This window comes from Eulemur rufifrons, chromosome 7, assembly GCF_041146395.1.
Source record: "Eulemur rufifrons isolate Redbay chromosome 7, OSU_ERuf_1, whole genome shotgun sequence".
In the NCBI taxonomy this organism is placed as follows: Eukaryota; Metazoa; Chordata; class Mammalia; order Primates; family Lemuridae; genus Eulemur; species Eulemur rufifrons.
The window spans coordinates 266595659-266619558 of record NC_090989.1 but is presented as its reverse complement, the minus strand read 5'-3'; the positions used below and the strand labels follow the sequence as shown (position 1 = coordinate 266619558).

General features: G+C 34.8%; 1 protein-coding gene across 1 annotated transcript in view; it reads right to left on the bottom strand.

Annotated features, from left to right (window-relative positions):
* The window catches only part of KIAA1958 (KIAA1958 ortholog), a 132999-nt gene that overhangs the window by 21052 nt on the left and 88047 nt on the right, over positions 1 to 23900 (bottom strand). Inside the window, exon 3 of the mRNA XM_069474561.1 lies at positions 13459 to 13542. Coding sequence (XP_069330662.1) covers positions 13459 to 13542 — 84 coding nt within the window. The remainder of the gene's footprint in view (positions 1 to 13458; positions 13543 to 23900) is intronic.

Sequence of the window (23900 nt, the reverse complement as noted above, 5' to 3'; positions counted from 1 at the left end):
CTAGCTCTGTGGGACTTTAAGTTTTATAATATGAATATATTATTTTTGCAAGTTATAAAAATCACTAGGACTTTGGAAATGTATATGTAAGAAAAATACATAATTTTTTTTTATTTGGCCCAAGAATTCCTCTTTTAGAAATTTACCCTAAGGATTTAATGAGAGAGGTGTACATAAATGTATGCACAAGGATATTCTGGGCAAATTTATAAAAGTGAAAGACTGTAAACAAATCCAATCCAACAACAGCATTGTAAAATAGATTTTGACATATTTATCTATGCAATGGAAAACTATGTAGCTATGTAACAATCCCCTTTCAAAGGCTTAAGATCTTTATAAACATACAAATAGTAAATATATTTAATTATAATTTTTGAACTATATTTATGGAAGAAAAAATTCCAAAATAAAACACCAAAATGTTAAAAGTTCTTATCTATGAGTAATAAGAGTCCTATGATTTTTATTTCCTATTTTATATTTATTAGTATTTGCCAAATTATTCATAATGAATATTTATTTATCTTGGCATTTTTAAAGCATTATAAATCTTCATAAAGCAAATGCTCATTTTACTTCCATTTTTAAAACAATTCAGCCTGAAAAGATTTGCCATCAAATTTAGTGTTTACGTTTAAAATTATCTTTTGAGATGATATATCACCAACATTAAGTATTTTATACATATTAGCCATTTTAGTCACATGAAATCCTCTTGGAAAAGATTATGAATTAAAACTATTTTAAAAAAAGAAATATTTTGATTTGTAGCTAAATATTACTCAATTTGAATTCTCATATTCTTTCCCCATCAAGGAAATAAAATTTGTCACATTTTAAATGTATAACTTGCAAACACTTTCAAAGATGGGTTCCTTGTTGGTTAAACTACTATGAAAAGATAAAGTTATAACTATTTATAGTTTTAATAAATCTAAAATACTATCATACAAAAATGCAGTCACTGTTTCTATTTGGAATACTCAGCTATGAATAAAGACTTTGGTGGATTATTCAGACATGAAAGAAATACATTTGCACTTCTGCAAAATAATTGTGAGAGAAAACATTTTCAGATGTTTTAACATACTTTTGCATTATTAAATAATTTTAGTTCCACAAAAATGAGGTCTGAAATTAACCAACTTAGTTATAATTATTTTGAACCATTCCTATTCTGCTCAAAGAACACTGTCATATGTGCTAAATAATGGCACGTGGAGAATTATAACTGACTAAAAAGATTCTCCCAAAAACAAGGAAGTCTAGAACACAACATCTCCTTGGCTTGGTATAACTTTGCACCTATTTAAAAAGCATCGGACAAGGACATTACTGGAGGTAAAGAAAAATGGCCAACAAAGCTCCACAGACAGACAATGAATTCATTGTTTGAAAGGGACTTTCTGCTCCATTAACAAGCTTTTCAGGCCTGGGGCTCCAGGAAGCCTTTTATTAATTCAGTTGTAGGTCCTTTACTAAAGGGTTTTTGGTACCCTATGGGCTGTGTTTGAGCAGTCACGTGCACAAATTCTTTGCCTCCCAGGATTCACCCCCCTCGGTGGTTAGGATCAACACAGTACATGGGATGCTTGGCTCAATATGCATTGACTATGTATCCTGGGGCCAGTGCAGTGTCCAGGCCAACACAATTTTTTTTCAAAATGTAGTTGAACTTCTTTTTTAAGTTGTTTGTTGTAGCTACAAAAATCAGCCAGCTTTGCAGAAAACAATTTATTAAATGAATGAAGACTGGTCATCATACCCAAATATAGACAAAATACTGTGACTAAAACATGCTCTCATTATAGAGACATCATTAACACTCATTAGCTGACTTTATTGGATTGCTTTTCTTATTTCCATAAGTTTTAGGCTGTACCAACAAATATCAAAAACAACAGAAAATTACACTACATTAGAGGCAAACATTATACACACAATGGAATAAACTACTGGGACATAAACCTAGAATTTTATTAGAGCACAAGTACACAGACAAATATGAAGCAAAAACAGTGAGCTGATAAAGATGAAAACCTCTTAGTGTAAAAGATCAGTGAGCAGCAAAATAAAAACGAAACCAATAGTGTACTCTTAATGAAAAACGTTCTATTATTATTACAAATATCAACCAGTGGATTAACTGACCAAGAGCATCACAGTCACACAATATATTAACAGAAGTTTCCCTCCATTTCAATTCACCTTTCTCTTCTTTCTTTCACAAATTATAATTGTAGCAGCTTAAAAATGTTTTAAAATATGATTTGATTGCAACAGGCACAGTGCTTTTTTTCACATAAATCAGTTAAAAGTCAAGTGGCCAGAGAATATATATAAAAATAACAATCTAGAAAATGGGGGGAAAGTAAATGCAGCCTCAAAGAATATTTTTTCATAATTTTTTTCTAAGTATTAATTGTGGTTATTGTATTTCTAAACAGATGCTTAGTCTTAAATTACAGTGACTACATTAATAAATCTATCTTTTTATTCCCAATTAACTTTTAAGGGACAGAGTAAAAGAAACCTTCAAAACATTTTAAAAATTTATAAGATGGAAGACCTTATTGAAGTTGAATAGAGCATTCACTCTACTAAACCACAAAAGTTCTTCATTTTCACAGATAAATGAATCAACATGCTTCCAGTCCCTCTCTCACCAGGTTTCAGGCCTATGGGGTTACAGTTACATTTTCAGATTACAATGTAAAAGGTACAAACTATACTTACCATGGGGTTAATTTGGCAAATCTATGTCTATTTTAGCAGTGAGAGCGTTTAAAGTCATGGGGGATACTGGAAACTCCACAAATTAGAAACCTAATAAGTATATATGTATTATCTGATTAAAAATTGCCCTGGGCAAAAAGGCCTTAGGACAAACATACAAAATGTCCAGAAGACCCAAAGATGGAAAATAAATCCAAAGGCAGGATTCAAATAAATGTGCCCACTGCTATCTAATAGAAATTGTTAATCATCAGGATATATCATGCCATCATCTTTGGTGTTCAAAATATAAAAGGAATTCTTGGTGCAAAGACTTTGCCTGAAAACCCCTAATATAGGAAATCAAGAAATACTTTTGTGTGACTCTGGAGGCCACTGGACAAAGGCAGAATTTCTTTAGACCACACATAATTGAATTTCTTTTTATTGCTTTATCCCCTCACTTAGTGGCAAATGTTTAAAGCATATTCTAGAAAAAAGGCTCACAGCTAAAATCTGCCTTTCTTTTCCTTTAAGCAAAGAAGTGGTAGGGGCCTTGATGAATTAGTTTTAATATTCTTAGAATTAAATCAGTAATTTCAGCAGAAATGTGTCCAAATACAGCTTTGGCTGTCGCTATGTATCTGACAGTCACACAAAAAGCCTCTCTATAATTCAGGAGATTATCCCTTTATTAAAGGAATCTTATAATTATAAGCCCATTGAACTGACAGAAGGAAACCCTGCATGAAGTGAGGAGTTTTGGCATGTTGGTGTAAAAAAGGCTCTTCAGGAAGCAGCCCTCTTTCTTTAACATTTTATGATAGCTTTCCCTCCCTTTTAAAAGTATAAATAAAAGTATAATGATATTTCCCCCATAAAATGTTGAATTTTAACAATGTACAGTAGAGTTAATCTGTTCAAACAATTTTCTCTCCACTTTCAGAGTGTGTTTGGAATTGCTGAGGCAAGAGATGGAAACACCAGGAACCAAGCTAGACAGGTGGGCATGAAAAAATCCTGACGGTCATAAGGCAACCAAATATGTTAAATAAGTCCATGCAAATGCTGAATGTTAAAGTTGACATTTGGAATTGCGAGGCTTCAATGGTCCCTTATAAAGAAAATAAAATACTAAATACTCTTATTAAATGCAGTTCAAACAATAAGCCATGGAAACCAACAAAAATAATGTCTGTACCTCATAGCACTCTGTTGTTACAATTGTTCAGCTTAAAAATATCCAGATCAAGGGAAATTCTGCTGCTCTATTGTCATTCTATTGGATTTTTCTGTAAAGTGTTCAAGTATCAGAAGAAAAAAAAGATTCAAAACACCAAGGGAGGGAGCACTAGAAAAGTTTAGAATTGTTGCTTTCTTTCTCTTTTTGCAAATGTTTTGTTTTTAAAGAGTTGGTAAAGTATGGGAGAAAAGCTAGGTCACTAGCCTGGAATTACACATATGACACAAGATTTTCAAGTTTGGCACCACTTTGACAACTACAATATTTCCTTCTGTAGAGGCCACTAAGTGCTGGCTCAAAATGTTAAACAACAACGTACATACTTACTCAAGTTACACATACAAATGTTGACTGGCACAGCCTTTTGACACAGTTTTTCAGTTTAACTACAGTAAGTGATAGCAGCAATGGTTAACAGTTCCATATAAACACCACAAACACACATATGAAAGAGCACCTATAACAACATGCAAAATCTCAACAATGACATCACTGAATATTACACAATGCATAGAAATTGTAATGGTTTTTGGCAAGATGGGGTTTTTTTTTGTAACAAATGCTTTATAAAACAAAGGTCTCTTGTTAAAAATGTTATTTAAAAAGTTGTAATATAATGGACTGTAGATATAAAAGTTCAGTTAGATAAAGTTAATCTGAGTGGATTAATACTAAACATGGACCTGCTACTTCATCCAGTATAAATAATCAATTATAAATTAATTCCTAGTGGAAGTATACTAAGATATTTGATTTATAAAATATGAGAATTACAGAAAATAAACAGGCATAAAAATCACTAAATACAGTATGCACAATTACTGTTAGGAGTCTATATTGCTGATTCCTATCTTCCTAATCCTATTTACCACAAACAAATAAATTATGCCAAAGCATTTTCAAAGCTCTTGTTGAAATGAATGCATAATGGTAAAAATGCTCTCTAATTCCAGTGTAATACTAAGACAAACATTAGAAATCTAGCAAAATTCAACATTCCACAAAAAGACAAATAATTACATTGTACCTTTTTTAAACAACCTAGAATTTGATCTTTTTTCAACTATGATCTTGTAAATGTAATTTGTAAAATAAAAATTGTGAAATTTTTAATATTTATGCTTGAATTCTGTTTCAGAATAAGCAATACAGAGAAATACAGTTTGTTATTTCTACATCTTCCTGCTGTAGGACTCTTTCATTAGTTCCCATTTTTCCCCTTAGTATTTCTAAACAAATTTACTTCAGAAACATCCTAATTATGTTGACAGAAATTTGATCCTCTTGACTGAGGGTATGTCCCAAACTTTCAAATATGAGTTTTAAAACTTTTCCTGGACTGAAAAAGGATATTGCAGACTCCATTCAAAACCAGTAATATAGATGCTATGCAGCTGGATATCCAAGTGAATACCAAATTAAACAAAAATTTACTTTCTAGTTCACTATTTATAACTGGACTTCATATACTTGAAGATTGTGGATAGTTTATTTTCCCTCCATAATTGAAAACTAAATATAGGCTGGGCATGGTGGGTCACACCTGTAATCCCAGTACTTTGGGAGGCCAAGGTGGGAGGATGGCTTGAGGCCAGGAGTTCAAGACCAACCTGAACAACACGGCAAAGCCCCCATCTCTACCAAAAAAAAAAAAAAAAAGAGAGAGAGAGAGGGAAAAAAAGGAAAAAACCCTAAATATAAATGGGGTAGGCTAAGAGATGTTTGTTAGAATAAAACAGCAACTACATTTAGAGATTATCCTATCAAATTTCAAAAGGAGAGGTTGTTAAAATCAAGATATAACACAATGAAAAGTGAAACTTCACATTCAAAAATAGGCTACTGGAAACTAGCAGTTTGAATCTACTTCTAATAGAAATTGGTAGGTTTAAAAAACAATTACAATTTGGAAAACAAGAAAAAAAAATCTTTCTAACCCAGTGGAAATGTAGGGTTGTTTTCCTCCCTAAACTTTATGGACAGGAAGTCAGGGTGCCTAGGTTCTAGTCCTGGCTTTAATCATAACAAGGTAAGGCTCGAGCACCAGGGCATTCATCTCATCTCTCTGCGGATGTTCCCTCTTCTGTTAAAGAAGTGTAGATTAGATGTTTCCAATCTTATTTTATAGCCAGCACACCTGAAGGATGCATAATAGAGATAACAGCAGCTTAGTCAGTCTAGTAAGTCCCAACAAAGAAAGGGAGGGGCATAGGGGAGGTGAGAATTCCTGGGGAATCTGCGTTTGAGGATGTGTTCTCTTTGCCGTTTCCACCTCCTTGCCCTCTCCACTCCCTCCCTCCAGAGGACATGGCGACCCCTATTCTTCACAGCACTGAAAATCACTGGGCTAGATGATCTCTTGGGTTCCTTCCAGGTCTAGCCCCTGTGACTATAATTCAACAAAGGCAACAGCTTACATTAATACTCTGACCTAATTAATATTCTGATCAAATCAGGACTCTGACCTAATTAATACTCTGATTCTAATTCAACACAGTCATAGTTTACATAAAAACTTAATTTAAATGTACTAAATAAAATGCTATCTTTTGAAAAATAATGCAATCTTTAGCTGGGCATGGTGGCTCATTCCTGTAATCCTATTATTTTGGGAGGCCACAGTGGGAGGACTATGTGAGGCAAGGAGTTCGAGACCAGCCTGAGCAAAATATCGAGACCCCATCTCTACAAAAAAATTAAAACATTAGCTGGACTTGGTGGTGCATGCCTGTAGAGGATTGCTTGAGCCCAGGAGTTTGAGGTAGCATTGAACTATGATGACACCACTGCACTCTAGCTCAAGCAACAGAGTGAGACCCTGTCTCAAAAACAAACAAAAAACCCCAAACCAGGTCTTTTGCTCAGCCTTGGCAGGCCCAGTTAGTCAATTTACAAAAGAGAAATTTTTGATATCTTCCTTTTCTCTGTTTAGAAAAGTGAAATCAGAGTTGTAGGTGATTTATATCATCCCCTCTTTTCTGTTATATCACTAGAAATAGACCAACCACCAACAGGATGATATCTGCAATGTATTATCTTTATCTCAGTTCTATTTGATGACAAGGATCCCTAAAATTATGTTAGCTTCATCACTTTGCTTTATGAAAAGGTATGCACTCACATCATCTCAGCCAGATCCAAAAGGGAAGGAAAAGCAATGTTTGAATACCACACATTAAACAAAAAACAAAAACAAGAAACTGAGGATGCCATTGACAAGTGCATTTCTTAATAAGTAACTGTCTATCTGCACCATATATGGTAGATGTACAGAGATATATCTTGCATAAAGGAATTTTATTTGGGAAACATTTACTAAACTGACTGATAGAGAACTTTAGTTAATTCTTTAGTATTTATAACTATTTTTTAATGAATGAACCTTTTAAAAAATACCTTTCTGTAACAAATTATCATACATTCCTCTTGATTTTCCCCAGAAGCTTGGAAATTTATTTCTTTTATTATATGGTAGAGAGTTTTTATTCATAGATGCTAAGTATTATAGCTTTATTTTGGCTAGAGAAATAAAGATCAAAATACAGCTTTCCTATAGGTAAAGAAAACCAGTCAGAAGAGGGCTGATTAAAATCAGAAGTATTTGTCTCTTATTAAACTGTGGAGATAGTCAACAAACTAGAAAAAATCTGAATGGTTTCATAGTCTAATTCTAGGAATCATAAGGACAGTATTTTTTCCCTAAAAGCTGCTATAGTAATCATAAGTCACTAAAAAACAAAAACAAACAGCAACAACAAAATCCTCTATTAAATACTGTTCATTTGCTGGCACCAAATTTGCATGCAAGATCAAACTCCCCGGTAGCAGCCAATATTTAGTGCTGGGTTGATGGCAGTACTGGCTTACAGGCATACGAGGGGCGTTCTCTCTGCTCAGAACCTCCCCCTTCCGTCTGAATTATAAAGAATTCCCCTGAAACTGGGTTTTTGGTTTTATTTGGGGTAAAAATAAATGACAGTCACTTAACTATATAATCCCTTGTGTACATACACACTCACCTCCATGACAAATTTAAGTGTTCTTTAAAGACTGCCACAAACTTCTGCTCTCTACCAGTGGCCAGTGGAAAGAAACGCTGCTGAATGTCCCATCTTAAAATAACTACAGTATTGGGGCCTAAATAATGTGTAACAAACATGCCAGGTGATGGCACTGATCTCAATTCAGAGTTGAATGAACACTGATGCTTTTATTACACTAGAGATTTAATTTATAATTTTTCACTTCAGAGAGTCTATAGGAACACAGCAAATCACTTCTTGAACAAGCAGCTGCAGTAGAAAAGGACCGGGCTTAATGGGATCTAGATCTAGTTTCAGATACTGATGCTCTTTTGTATTAACTGTGACACGGGCAATCCATTTGACTTCTCTGGATTTCCTCATTTATAAAAGAGAAATAATGATACTTCCCTAATAGAACGATTGTGAGAATTCAGTGAAACAACTTTTAGAAGCACTTAGTACAATGGCACACAGTAAGTGCTCAATAAATGATAGTCACTGATCACAGATCTGTACATTCTCATGCATGTGTGCACCTATGTGAACACCATGGATGGTACAGAAATGCCTTCATGTTATTATTGATTTTAAAATAGGCTCTAAGGAAGATGCTCCACAAAATGCTCAAAGCAGCATTATGTATTCTGCAGAAAACCAACATATTTAATGAATAAATAATGGACAAACTGCATGAGTACAAAGTTTAGAAAACTATGCAAAATAGTATTGGCATAGAGTTTTTTGTGGGCTCTCAAAAATGAAATAAAACTTTCATTACCATGTCTTTTATAAAGTCTTTGAGAACAGGGACTATTTTATACATCTTTGTACCCCTCTCAGTGTCTAGACCCTAGCTCTCAATAAACATTTGTTGATGTGACTATAAATTTTCATCTCAATAAGGTCATTGATTTCATGGTATCTGGGAGCTAAGCCATATGACTTACGCTAGTAAACGCTCTGAAAATTTCAGCTAAAAATAATCTAATTAAAAAACCAAACAGACCTGACCTATGCTAGAAAATTTTCAGACTATTCTTTTGTAGATCAGGCAGTGATTTAAAATAGGGAAAATTTAACACAGGGAAAAATAAATATCTTAAATAGCTGATATATATTTATGAATGATATTCTGACCAGCCCTAATAACCATGGTAACAAATGGAATCTTAGAATAAGCTGTCTTGGATAAATATCCTAAATATCTCTTCTTCAAACATTATGGTTTTTAAAAATAATTGCTAGTATCTATGGTTTTCAATAGATATAGTCACATAAATGTGGAAGAAAGATCAAATTACATAGCTATGTCATCCAAATGCTGACAGATGGGTTCAGTGTTTTTGTTATAAACAGTGCAAAATTTCCAGAGTCACGTGAGGGACACTGGAGAATTTCTTATATGCCCTTAAGATCTTAAAGTGTAAACTTTGCAAATATGGTTTTATTTGAACCATGGGATTGCCTGAAAAGGTAGCACATTCAATGGTAGTGAACACCTGCTGAAGTGTTCGATTTTTGCTGATATACAATTTTGGCATCTACCTCTGCCACAGTGTGAACATGATTTTTTTTTAAAGTCAAAATACCAAATAATAAAAAAAAGCATCTGGCAGTGGTATGTTCTCAGTATTGTTTAGATAAAAACATAAAATTTAGAGGTAGTTGCAAATTTTTCATATTTTAATCAACTCAAAGAGATACTATAACGTGGCTCTGGTTCTACCAAGCCATTTGTCAGAAAAACAGTTTTCTGAATCTAAATGTCACAGTGTTCCTATTTGGTTTGAGTTATCATAGCAAAATATAAATAAATAAAAAATAATTCACATTCTCAATTTAATTATATTCTTCTAAATGAAAACGCAATAGGATAAAGCAAGAGAGATTTTCATTTCAGTACCTCAATAAACACAAATAGTGAGTCAAAATTTTCTAGTTCTTTCTCAGTGCATACTACCTGCCCTTCCTCCCTAAGACAAACTTACTCCACTGTCAAAAACATATCAAGAATTTAGAAACTATGTCAATTAAAAAATATAATGCATAACATTTTTAGTGTTTTACAGAGACCTTTTTTTTTTTAAAAACAAGAGGTAATGCACAATAAATATAACTTTATTTTTAAAAAAAGAGTTCCCTTGAAGTAGGCTGCCTGGTGCACTTATGGAACAGCTATAGAATAAGGAGAACAGGAAAGTTTTGGAAAGAGAACTGGGAGAAAGAGGTTCTGTGATTCAAAATGTCTGGGGGGAGGGGGGGACTAGAGGACACAGTGCCATCATGCAAGATCACTCAGCATTCCTTTTAATCAGACAGCCTTCAGAGATGGTAATATATTGTATCCCCATCTCTGGCTCAAGCCACTGGGAAAAACTCTGCAGTGAGATGACAGACTACCATTTCCTTAGCTATAATCTCACTGACCTATCTAGACCTCACCATAAGATGGAGATAACTCACCTTCTTTTCAAAGTTGCCGAAAGGATTAGGCTAACGTATATAGAAATAAATATGTACTGAAATGTGTCTGAAGAAATATTTGCCAAAAGGTTAACAGTAGTTATCTTTGGCTAGCAGATTTATGAGTACATATTTTGTTTTCTTTATCCTTATCTGTATTTTCTAATTTTTTTATAATTAGTAACTATTCCTTACATATGTGATGCATGTAATTCACTTAGCATGGTGCTGGCACACGTACTGGCTCAAAAATGGCAGCTATCATCATTAATACAAAAAAATAAAGCAAGACATCCGCTGCTCTTTCTTCTTGTCTCTGCATATATAAATGAATGCTTCTCTATGAAGGAAAAGTCATGAAAAATGAAGCTAATTCCACCACACAAAATCCACGGCAGACTTCCCACTCCTGAGCCAAATGAAAAGTCAGAGCTTAGAGGAATGGGTCTTTATATGCTTACGACAGTGTTGCAAAGAGCTGCCTAGCCATGGGCAAGCTCAGCTCTGTGATGATTTAGCAAACCAATCAAAATGAAATTTATCCTGGTCATACAATAAATTAATACATAAAATAACACCTACCTTTCCAGCTAATGTGAATTATGAGGTTGCTCTGAAGAACAAATAGCTCCCAATAGAATGCCTATATCCAACAAACCAATAAAGGTTTGGAGTTTGTGTGTGTTAATGATTATATAGGATAGGAACCTAGCTCATCTTTATTGTGGTTTTAATGTCTACATTTACGTTATTTTTTTAAGTATCTTAACTAATAATTCACCACAGTCTTCAAGATTTGAAAACAAAGACCTTGGAAAAACCACCACAAATATTTAACCAAAATTATTATCATAATTGCAGGATATCGCAGATAAATGCATTTATATTTAATGTAGAATAAACTCGCACATTTTCAAGAATGTTTAGAATTCAGCAAAATCTGGTAACAGAATATTGTTACCTAAAATGAGTGTCGATTTTCCTTTGATCTCATCTACAGAGTGAAGTAACCCCGTAGGGAAAAGAGACTGAAGTTTAACGTGTATAAATAAATAATTCAGGGATTTGAACTTTGAAGAGGATGAGTATTTTTGTTGTCTTGACTACTGCTTCTAGATTTTTAAAGACTTTTCCATTCTCTACCTTCTCTTTATGCTTAATATTCAATCTAACCGCTTGGGAACATTTTCAAAGCTTTGGTAATTTTAAATTTCTTATAATCTGATAATCAAACTTCATTTACATTGATTTCTTAGGGACAAAAAAACATTCTATTCAGGCTCAAGCACAACAGTAAAAATGAGCTATGTAACAGTCTTTTTTGCCACGATATTAGACTTTGCATATTATTTAAAAATTATATGTCTTCCAAAAAGAATGGCACCTTTATTCTCTCCTTCTAACTCTCTTCCTCCCAAAAGAAAAGATGGTAGATAAACATCTAGATTTTCATATGCTACAAAAAAATGAGGCACGGGAGCTAAAATTCTAATAAGTTAAAAAAAAGAATATGTAAATAGATTGATGTCAAGCTTATACAACACTTTCATACTCTGGATCTGGCTGAATACAGTTTTGTATAAGCAGTAGTGTTGTCTCCTCTTGATTAATATAAAAATTTTAAAATTAAAAAAATAAAGCCATTTATTAAGGACACTAAAAATGAAAGGTGGGGTGGGACAGAAAAGCAGGAGTTGAGGACACAAATGGTAAGGATGACTCTGTTTCCTTTTTGACAGTTTAAAAAAAAAACCAAAATGGAATTCCTTCTTTACTTTGTGTTGCCTGAGAACCACTATGGTTTTGTAAAGTCTGTAACAGTAATTACATTTAATCACCCACAAGTACATTTGTCTTAAGCCTATAAATACTATGTTAGTCATACTAAATTATCTCCATTGGCTTATTTGTAAAAAGAAAAATATATATTTATATTTTTATAAAGTTAATTAACACTGAGGGCAGAGGAAAGGGAAGGAGAAGCAGTGTGTAATCACAGTTTCTCTGGACACAGTAACCAAATGGGGGTCTTGCTCAAGCCACCTGGTCAAGCAGTGTCTGAGGAAGAGTCGTAGGAAGCGGAGACGATGAAATTGCCGCTGTTGGAGTGCCCGGCCACCGACTGGGCGGCCTGCTGGCTCAGATTGTTACAGATAAGCACCAGCTGGTTGCTTTGGGCCTCGGACAAGGTGCTGCAGCTCTGATACACACTGAAGTTGGTTTTCCTGCCCGGGATGTTGCCCTTCTCACACATGGTCTTCACCATCTTGGCCAGCTTGTTCTTGCCAAGGGCCTGGCAGTTGTACCAATGCAGAGCCGCCAAGTTCACGACTGGCTTGATGGATAAGTAGAAAGGGGCATCCTCGTAGCGCATGGCAGGAGGCCGCCGCTGAGCATACTCCTTATAGTCCTGTACAGGGCAGGTCTGCGGGGCGTGCTGGGTGGCATACACACGGGAGTCTGTTCCCCCTCTCTTGGTTTTGGCATTCAGGTCCCCCGTGTCCTGACCCATCCACTCCAAGTACTCCAGCCCTGTTTCTGTTACCCGGAGCCGGATATCACCCCATTTCAAGGTAGATCCATGGAATCCTGTGCAGTGCCCAAAAGCTTTTGTGTTGTTGAGCCAGACTAGGTTGAGCAAACCCTCAGGATTATATCGGCTTAGCAGTCCCCTTTTCCGCAGGATGAGCTCATCAGCAAAGGTGAGTTTCATGGACTTGTGTGGCTTATTTCCTTTTCCTTTGCAGCGGAGTTCAATTTGCTTCTGTTTCAGGGCCTCTTGGGAACGCTTGAATTCCTTATCCCTGGTGATGCTGTAGCCATACCTGTGTTCTTTTAGGTACCGTTCAAGCCCACACTGGTAATTGGCCAAGCTGTTGGGTTCGTATTCAGACCCATCCTTCTGCCTGGCATCAACAAAGAACGACGCAAGGTAGGCATCCAACTCCTTGCAAGGGATGACATAAATCTCTCTTGTTTCAGAAGGATACTTGGAGATGAGGAACTCACGGAAATTGCGGAGCGCAGTCTGCGTGCTCCGGATGGTTTTCTCGTTCTGCTCCCTGCTGAGCTCAGCTGCTCTTTCATCCTGGTCTGCAACAAATTGGGGGGAAGGGATAGAGAGGGTGTTGATGAGTTCAGACAATGAACTTGCTACTCTGAAATAAAGTTTCCTTTTATAATGACAAGGGAAAGACGGAATCAGTTTTACAGAGATCACTGATAAATGTTATTTACATACCTGTCTAAGCCAATTTCAGTTTCACAAATGATGCACTAGACAAGCGTATGGCCCATTACAAGCAAAATGAGCTTCTCACGTCACTGGCACATAGTTTAGTGCATGAAGGTTTGTGGAAAGAGAGTAGAGACAGCTTTCGTTTTAGGAAAAACGTGGAACAGAAATGTGCTATTTATCCTACTGCAGTGTGCAAGGGCCCCGTTAGTGCTGCCAAACTCATTCTGAGTAACTTCATTTGTGAAACCAGAGGTCGTACTGGTTCCATTTTGTGGAATTAAACTAAAAATATCTATATTTGTTATTTTAACACATAACTAAAACTCTATCTAACAATGACTAAACAGATCTTTTATGGCAATTAATTAGATACTTGTTCTTCTAGAGCAATTCAGGTAAATACAGCTTGTAAGTATTCTGTTTGTAACTGCACAGCAGTTTGTAATAAGTGATAAAAATATTTGGTATTTTGGAGGGTAAAACATCATAGCTATAAAGACTAGACAATTAAATTTGAATTAGGTTACTATAGTCAAGATGTAAGAAAGTGGGTATGTCTCCTGGATACATCGTTTTATTTTATTAATTTATTGTTTATATTCTGCCATCAAGGACTTGAGGTGCCTCTTCCTGGTATGGATCATCCATGATTAAGTAACATTGCTCTAGAGTAGCAGTCCTCACACTTTATTTACTGTGCTTCAGATTTGCTCAGGATGCTCAGGCAAAATGCAGACTACCAGGTGGCAGGCCTACGAATATGCATTTTAACCAGCACCTCCGTGCTCAGGATGAAGTTTGAGAGAGCACATTTTGAGAAACAATGTTCTAATGTCTGTGTCCTAGGCAGGAAATCTGACTCTATTTTGACCAATTTTTTATAATGGTTAAGTTCAATTATATCATTTAAATGGTTCCATTTCAAGAAAATGTAATTTAAATTTAGGATCTTAACAATAACAACAAAGACATCTTGTCAAAAACCACTACTATTATGTCAGACATGATCTGGGTGAAACTCAAAAGAGAAACCTTGACGATGAAATTGCACAATAAAAAAAAACAACAACCAGACTATCCTATTGACTTCTGAGAGGCAAACACAGAGGTTAATACAAAATAAAAAGTGTAATTTCTGATTCTAAAGTATAAGACAAAAAGTATTTGGTTTATCCCAATTATCTTATTTAGGAAAACTTTAACTTGAAAGGTTGCTCAATGGAAGTCTTATAATTACCACATTCAGCAATTAAAATAAGATTTCTAATAAACTGAATTTTATTCAACAAACACACTACTTTTTGGCTGGGCACGGTGGCTCAGGCTTGTAATCCTAGCACTCTAGGAGGCTGAGGTAGGAGGACTGCCTGAGCTCAGGAGTTTGAGACCGGCCTGAACAAGAGCGAGACCCCATCACTACTAAAAATAGAAAAATTAGCTGGGGGTGATGGCGTGCACCTGTAGTCCCAGCTGGTCGGGAGGCTGAGGCAGGAGGATTGCTTGAGCCCAGGAGTTTGAGGTTGCAGTGAGCTATGATGACACCACTGCACTCCACCCGGGGTGACAGAACAAGAGTCTGTCTCAAAAGAAAAACAAAAACAAAAAACCACACACTACTTTTTGTACTATTATACATATTTATGAATAACCATGTTATTATAAAATGACAATTGTTAAGATATAATTGCCAAAATCCACATAACTTTATAAAATGAAATTCTCTAAATTAGTTAGATATTTTTGTAGGCCCATTTTTGAGAGATCACATTTCCAAAATTCAAATATATAAAAGCATATTTTATGCCTCAATAGATTTAACTTTCAGTTATGCTATTTTCTTCCAGTAGAAATTATTTATATGTCAACAATAAAAATGCTTATCTTTCCATCAAAAACACAGAAGCCACAGGTTGAATGTAATCTTTTACAATGCTGGCTTCCTTGACTGTTTCCATGTAAAGCCAAAGGGACCAGCACATGTTTATTTTGGCTACTTGTTCAAATATCTATCATAGCAGTCTTCAAACTTCAAACAAACTTTCTAAGAAGTAAACATTCACAGACAACTTTAGGGGGAAATCTTCCAGCTCCTCAACTTTCACATGGGATCTTTCCTAATAGTACGTGTCTGAGATGAAGACTGACATATGTTGCGAAATCTACTATGAGACATGCTCTGGGGTGTAAAAGACTTTGAGGAGCCAAACAAAATGTATAAATCAGTGAACAAACCTACAGCATTTCCTGTCTTTCTCTGTTTTAGGCATATTCTGATAGAGGCGAAACCTGCCATTAGAAACAGGGCTTTAGGCCTGAATTGGGGTGTTCTAAATTCAAGACATATGAAGGGGTTATAGGTTAGTGAGGTTGATTCTTTTAACTAGAACTGGAATATTCTTCAGGACTATCAAAGATTTCATGATAAAGTAATGGCTTAAAATTGTATTCATTTCTTTCAGCTAATTCAGTATGTTTTTAATTTACAAGGTATTTAATAACTTATCAAATCATATCATGAAATAGTCATTCTAGTTACAGTTGAACCTCATCTTCATGTTATAAAATATTCACTACTTTCTACCTCGTTTTTGGAAGACTAAACTGATTGAAATTTATTTTGAAAACCTTTGGGGGTCAATTTAAAAGTAAACGATTGGTATAGAGGTTTTTCAAAGTTCTTTTAAAGGACACGTGAGCAAAAAAGTTTAAGTCTGTTGGGCTTAATTCAGCAGCCTTAGTTAGTCTGCAGTAAGTAGAACTGGTGAAGATAACTATGGAAGGATCTGGAGTGCTGGCCTGGGTGTCATCACCTACAACGGTTCCCTGGGTGAGATGGCCAGTTCTATTCTGGATCTCCTCTGCATTTTTAGCACCATGTTAACACATTCAAAGTTGACTGACTAATTCACATCTTTTAAACTCATCCTCAGCCCAGCCTTGTTTTCAAGCCTTTCCCTCCTTTGTTAAGAGGAGGGAATCCCCAATCTTTGTTAAGAATCAGCCATTCCATCTGCAGGGAAATAAAACTAAAGAGAAACATCCCACTGTCATATCCTTTCTGAACAGCTTGGAATGTGCCCCACGAGGTTAGAAGGGTAAAGACACCCTCATTCATACATGAATAACGGGAAGGAAATATTTTAAACTCAAGTAATAACTTTTTCAGCTAATAACAAAATCAAATAAGACCAGAGAAGATCGACAATCAAATACAGAACTATTACAATTATCTTGCATTTATCTCTATTTTTAGAAAATTTTCTGATCCATTCCTTTTAAAAACTTTTTATTAGCTGTAACATACATACAATGAAATAGACTAGTCATTAAGTGCATACGATTAATTTTCATAAACTGAATACACTTGTGAATCCAGCACCCAGATCAAGAAAAAGACCACCATCAGCACCCCAGAAGCCTTCCTCGTGTCTCTTCTTCCGGTCATTCCCTCTCACCAAGAAAAACGGCTACCCTGACTTGAAACATCATAGGTTTCTTTGGTCTATTATTGTAAAACATATGAATGGACTCTTAGAAGGCAAACTCTTTTGTATCTGGCTTCTTTTGCTCAATATCATGTTTGTGAGTTTCATCCACATTGTTGTATATTTGTAGATAATTTATCCTCATTGCTGTGTAACATTCCATTATGTGAATATATCGTGTTTGTTTTTCCATTCTATTGGACACTGTATTCTATTAGTTTTCAGTTTTTGGCTATTTCCAATAAAACTGCTATGAACATTCTGGTAGGTGTCTTTGGTGGTCATGTGCATGCATTTCTGTTGGGTGTATACTTAGGAGTGGACTTGTCAGGTCATAGGAAATCATACGTTCAGCCTTAATAGACACTGACAACAATTTTCCAAAGTGGTTGTACCAATTTACTTTTCCCATGATAGGAAAAGGTGCTCCGTATCTTCAGCAACACTAAATACTGTTACTCTTTCTTATTTTAGCCATCCTGTTGGGCATGTAGTGGTACTGCAGTGTGGTTTTCATTTTCATTTCCCTGATGACTAATGATGTTGAACACCTCTTCATGTTTAGTGGCCATTTGGATAACTTCTTTTGTGAAGTGTCTGTTCAAATATTGTGCCCATTTTTCTCTATCGGATTGTCTGTTCTTTTCTTACTGTTTGTAGGAGGTTTTAACATATTCTGGATATGAGTCTTTGTCAGATAAATGTATTACAATATCTTCTCCCAGTCTGTGGCTTGCCTTTTCACTTTCTTAATGGTGTCTTTTAATGAACAAGAGTTCCTAATCTTAATACAGTCCAATTTATCCAATTTTTTTTTCCTTTATGGTCCATGCTTTGTGTCCTGTTAAAAAATCTTGCTTATTCCAAGGTCATGGAAGATCTTCCATTTCTTCCAAAAGCTTTACTGTTTTACTTTTCACATACATTTCAATCTACGATCCACATAGAATTGATTTCACATTTTGATCTGCCATCCACTAGAACTTCCACCTATATGTTCTGAGATAGAAATTAAGATTATTTTTTTTTTCAATTTAGATCATGACCCATTTGATTTTAGTTAATAAAATTTGAACAGGCAATACAAGCACATACGGTACAATATCTAAAAGCTACAAAATGGGTATAGAGTGAAAGTAAGTCACCTTCCCATCCCATCACTTTGTCACCAAGTTTCCCTCTTCATGGTAACCAATGTTACCAATTGATTGCGTATAATTTCTGGGATATTCTATGCACAACACTTATTCTTTAAATTCTTTTCCTTTCAAAATGGGTGTAGGAATATACTATACACCCTATTCTACACTCTGCTTTTTATCATTAATTATGTATTAGAGATAGCTCCATATCATTACATATACAGTTGCCTCAATCTTTCTAATAGGTGCATTATATTTTATATGGATATACCATAATACATTTTTCTAGTTCCCTAATTCCCTGTGGATGGACATTTACATTATTTCCATCCTGCTGCTATTACAAACAATGCTACAATGAGTATCCTTGTATACATGACATTTCTGATGCATGGGCAAGTATATATACAGAATGCATTTCCAAAGTGGAACTGCTATATTGCTACTGCCCTGCACTATGTTGTACCAATTTACATTCCTATGATAAAGTATAACAGTTCTGGTTTAATCACACCTTCCCAGACTAGATATAATGTATTATCAAACAACTTCTTTTTTTTTGAGACAGGGTCTTGGTTTGTTGCCCCAGCTAGAGTGCAGTAGCATCACCACAGCCTCCAACTCTTAGGCTTAAGTAACCCTCTCACCTCAGCCTCCCGAGTGGCTGGGACTATAGGCATGTACCACCACACCGGGTAATTTTGTTAAATTTTTTAGAGACAGGATCTTGCTATGTTGCCCAGGTTGGTCTCAAACTCCTGGCATTAAGCAATCCTCCCGCCTCTGCCTCCCAAGTAGCTAGGATTACAGGTGTGATCTACCTTACCCAGCATATTATCAAACTTTTTAATCTTTGCTTATCTAATTGACAAAACATATTATAGTTTTATTTATTTTACATTTCTTTTATAAGTGAGATTTAACATTTTTTCCCAAATACTTATTAGCTCTATTTTCTCATTTTTCTGTGAATTCTTTTTGTCCTCTGTCCCTTTTCTTTTTTATATTGATTTACAGGAAGTCTAGGTGTATTTAGTAATATTTACATTTATGTTTAGTCTTAATTCTTAATATTTATTATTTACATATTTAACCTTATTATATTTTATATGCTACATTTAGCTCTTTGGTATATATGGTGGTATTTTTTCCTCTGAACTTTTAGTTTGCTTTTTATATTTATAACTCTTACGTTTATGGGATTGGATTTATCTTTTAAAAAAATGTTTTCCATATTTTGTGCTATACTTAGAGAATTTTCCCCACTATGAAACCATAAAACAATTCTTATGTTTTCTTCTAAAATACTCATTTTTAATATTTAAATATTTAATAATCTGAATTTATTTTTGTGTAAAGAATACGGTAGGCATCAATTTGATATTTTTCTAAACAGCCACCCAGTTGTCCTGACACTACCTACTGAATAATCTATTTTTTCATCATTGATATGAGATGGCATCTTTATCACATGCTAAGTTTCTATATGTATTTGGGTCTATCCTGAATCTTCAATTCTGTTCCATTAACTGGTATCCTTATTAGTACAAAGTATACTACCATTTAAAATAAGGTATCATAACAATTTGTTTAATAACTGATAGGCCTATTCAATCCCTTTCTTCCTCTCTTTTTTCCAGACATTCCAGGATATTTTTAAACTTTTGTGTTAACAAATAAGCTTTAGAATTAGCTCTTATAGTTTCAAAACTAAAATCCTGTTAGTATTTGCATTGATAAAATTAAATGTATACTAAGTTTAGGGAAAACTGACATATTTATGGTATGGAATCTTCCTCTATTAGACTAGATTTATTGTTGTTGCCCATTTTCCATGTCTTCTTTCATATCTCTAAATGTTTCTTTTTTTCCAGAGACAGGGTCTTGCTATGGCTGGACTCAAACAATCCACCTGCCTCAGCCTCCTGAGTAGCTGAGACTACAGGTGCATGCCACAGCACCCAGCTTCTAAATTTATATTTTGATTTACTTTTCTTTTCTTTTTTTAAAGATCTTGAAGAGTTTTTGTTAGATTTATTTATTCCTCGGTACTTTGTATAGCTGCTGTTTTTATTATAAATGCAATATTTTCTTCCATCATATTTTCTATCTGTCAATTGTATATAAGAAGGCTATTGATTGTTGTATATTTATATTGTACCCACCCAACTAGCCCAAGATTTTCAGTTGATAATCTTAGGTTTTCCAAGTATTCCAAGCATATAATATCATTTACGAAAATGATAATTTTACCATTTCCTTTCAATTTTTATGCCCCATATATCTTCTTTTTTTCTATGTACTTCCAAAACAAGTTCCTCTAGAATATGTTAAATAATAGTGATGGGTTGTAGCTTATTACTGAAATTAATGAGAAAGTCTGCTATTAAAAAATGATAACTTTAGGTTTAAGTGACATATTGATATAGGTCTATTTAAGTTTTGCTAAAGAGATATCTTTCTATTCATATTTTAATAATGGATTTCTTTAAAAACTCACATTAAATTTTATCAAATGGGTTTTCAACATCTATGAAGATGATGATATAATTTTTCTTTTCGCTCTATTAAAAGATTTCCTAATGGTGAAGCATTATTAATGCCTGTTATGACTCTCACTTGGTTGTTGTGGTGTATTCTTTAATGCGCTGCTGAAAATTTTTTTTTTTAGCTAACATTTACTAAGCACATAATGTACTGTTGAATTCTGCATGCTAATATTTTATTTAGTATTTCTGCACTGGTATTCATAAGCAAATTTTGTCTGTTATTTTATGCTATTTTTGTTAGGTATTGCTATCATAGTTATGCTGGTGTCATAAAAAGAATTTGAATGTATTAGCTATACATGAAATTTCTGGTAGAATTCACCTGTGAAACTATTCGGGTCTGATGCTGTATGGCGGAAGAGGTACTGGGGAGAGAAAGCTTAGCTCTTTGTTGATTTACAATTTCTAGAAAATCATCTATCTCTTCCCAGGCTTTTATATTCATTTGTACAGAGTTGTACAAAGTAATATCTTATAATAATTTTAATTGTTGTTTGATCTGTGATTATTTCCTTTTTTCATTAATTATTTATATATCTATGCTTCCTCTTCCTAATCTTCCCTCCATACCCTTTTTGGCTATCTACCAGTTTTGTTTCCTAATTTTGTTTAAAATGTCTAATTTTACTTCATCGTGTTCTGAAATGTTATTCCTGGTATTTTCTACTTTGGAGAATTTGAGATTTTTTTTGCTAGTATCCCAATACAGAGGAAGGACTCCACACTGTTGAAGAATAAAATATTATTCATGATGCCCATTCTCTCTACTTTTCTTCTTCTTGGCTCGATTTGGCCATTTATTAATAATATAAGAATTTTCCCAACCTTTGTGCAATTTGCCTTTGTCTCTGTCACTAAAAAGTTTAAATTTTCCTCACATCCTTTTCTAGTCAAATAACTTCACCTTAAAATTTTTTTGCAGTAAATTCCTATATTTGCTGTAACTTATAATTACTTATTAGACATTTATCCTGTCTTTTAAACTATACTAGTATTTTTATTAGAATTAGGTTCCTTAAAAAAAAGAATTTGTTTCCTTCTGTTAGTTATCTGATTACAAAGGTGTATGGAATTTTAGTCTGCCCCATAGCTCTGTCATTTTTTAGTGTGCCAACTGTTTTCAGAAATGCTGCATACACTATTTGACAACAGTAACACCTGCACAGCTTATAGCTGGGTTTTAGTTTGGGATCCAGTTTAAGAGTCTCTACTGAGTTTAACTCATTTGTATTTGATCTGGGGTCAAGCAATCCTCCTGTATTGGCCTCCCAAAGTGCTGGGATTACAGGCAAGCCCTTTTTATTTATTTATTATTTATTATTTATTTGAGACAGGGTCTCACTCTGTTGCCTAGGCTACAGTGCAGTGGCATCATCAGAGCTCACTGCAGACTTCAACTCCTGGGCTCAAGCAATTCTCCTGCCTCAGCCTCTAAAGTCACTGGGATACAGGCATGTGTGCCACTGTACCCAGCTTAAATCCTCTATTTTTTTTTTCAAGACAGGGTTCACTCTGTTGTGTAGGCTAGAGTACAGTGGCGTCATCATAGCTCACTGCCCCCTCAAACTCCAGGGCTATGCTCAAGCGCTCCTCCTGCCTCAGCCTCCCAAGTAGCTGGGACTACAGGTTGTGTGCCAACGTGCTTGGCTGATTTTTCTATTTTTTTTTTTTTGTGGAGGTAAGTTCTTGCTATGTTGCTCAGGCTGGTCTCGAACTCCTGGCCTCAAACAATTCTCCCACCTTGGCCTCCCAAAGTGCTGGGATTACAGGCATGAGCCACTATGCCCAGCCTAAATCCTCTATTTTTATATGGCATATATTGATACTCCATTATAAGCAATATCAAAATTAATATACCATATGCTTCCATTTCATTTTCCAACTAACCATTTTCTATTATATTACTTTTCTTGGTCCTCGTAATTGTTAGCTTTGAATTCCACTATTTTATTTAGTTCTTTTAGTGCTACCTTTATACCATCAAATATTTATATACGCTATTACTTGAATTATTAGCTTTAAACAATATCTTTTGAATCTTGGTTTATACTTTTTACCACATTCTCTCTCCTGTACCCTCCCAACTTTAAAAAATTACACATTTCCACGCTGTCATGGTTTGTAATAATTACTATAAATATTTATGAAACAACATAATACTCTATTTTAATAATAATTTCCATATTTTGGTCTTGGTCTTGCAATTAAATAGATAGAATCAGTGCTTACTATGAGTGTTTTGCTAGTTTCTATCTCTCAGGTGGCTGAAGTTTGTCCTCTAATAGCTTATTCAAAAAGTATTTACGAAAATAGTTTTCCTGAGGTCTTTAAATTTTGAGAATTTCTTTAGCCTTTCATTGTTTTTTATAACTGAACAACAGAATAGTTTGATTAGGTTCAAAATTCTTAACTTATATTAATACTCCCCCTGCCCTGCAACATCAGTTTAACTGTCTTCTAAAATTCAATGCTGTTGTAGAAAAGTCAACGGTCGGCCTGATCTTCCTACCTTCCCACCTCATAAATCTCTTGATTACCTCTTTTGGGGGTGGGGGTGTTGGACATCTAAATGATTACTTCTTTATCTATGAAGGGCAATAACTCTTCTAGGAAAAATCTCAGTTTTGGTCATTACGCATTAGTCTTTTTTTCTGGTACACAGTATGCCTTTCAAACCATAAATTCAACTATCTCTGTACTGACTTGTCTCACCAGCAGACCACTTCCCACGAAGACAGCAAACGTGTAAGCATTTCTTTACTCCGCCCTGCCTCCTGTGCTACTCTCTGGTGTCCATTAGGGTCCAGGGATGCTCTCATTACCAACCCAAGCCTATTATTCCAGTCCTCCAAAAGTGACTGTTAATTTTGCCACTTAGCGTGCACCACCTCAGTGGAAAATTAGTCTCCCAATTCCATCTGAGATCTACGTTTACACGACTCTTGGTGTCATATTCAAATCCCAGTCTGATCACTGCATTTGAGAGCCCTTCTTTATATATTGTGTTTCTGGGTTACAGCAGACTTCTAGTTTTATT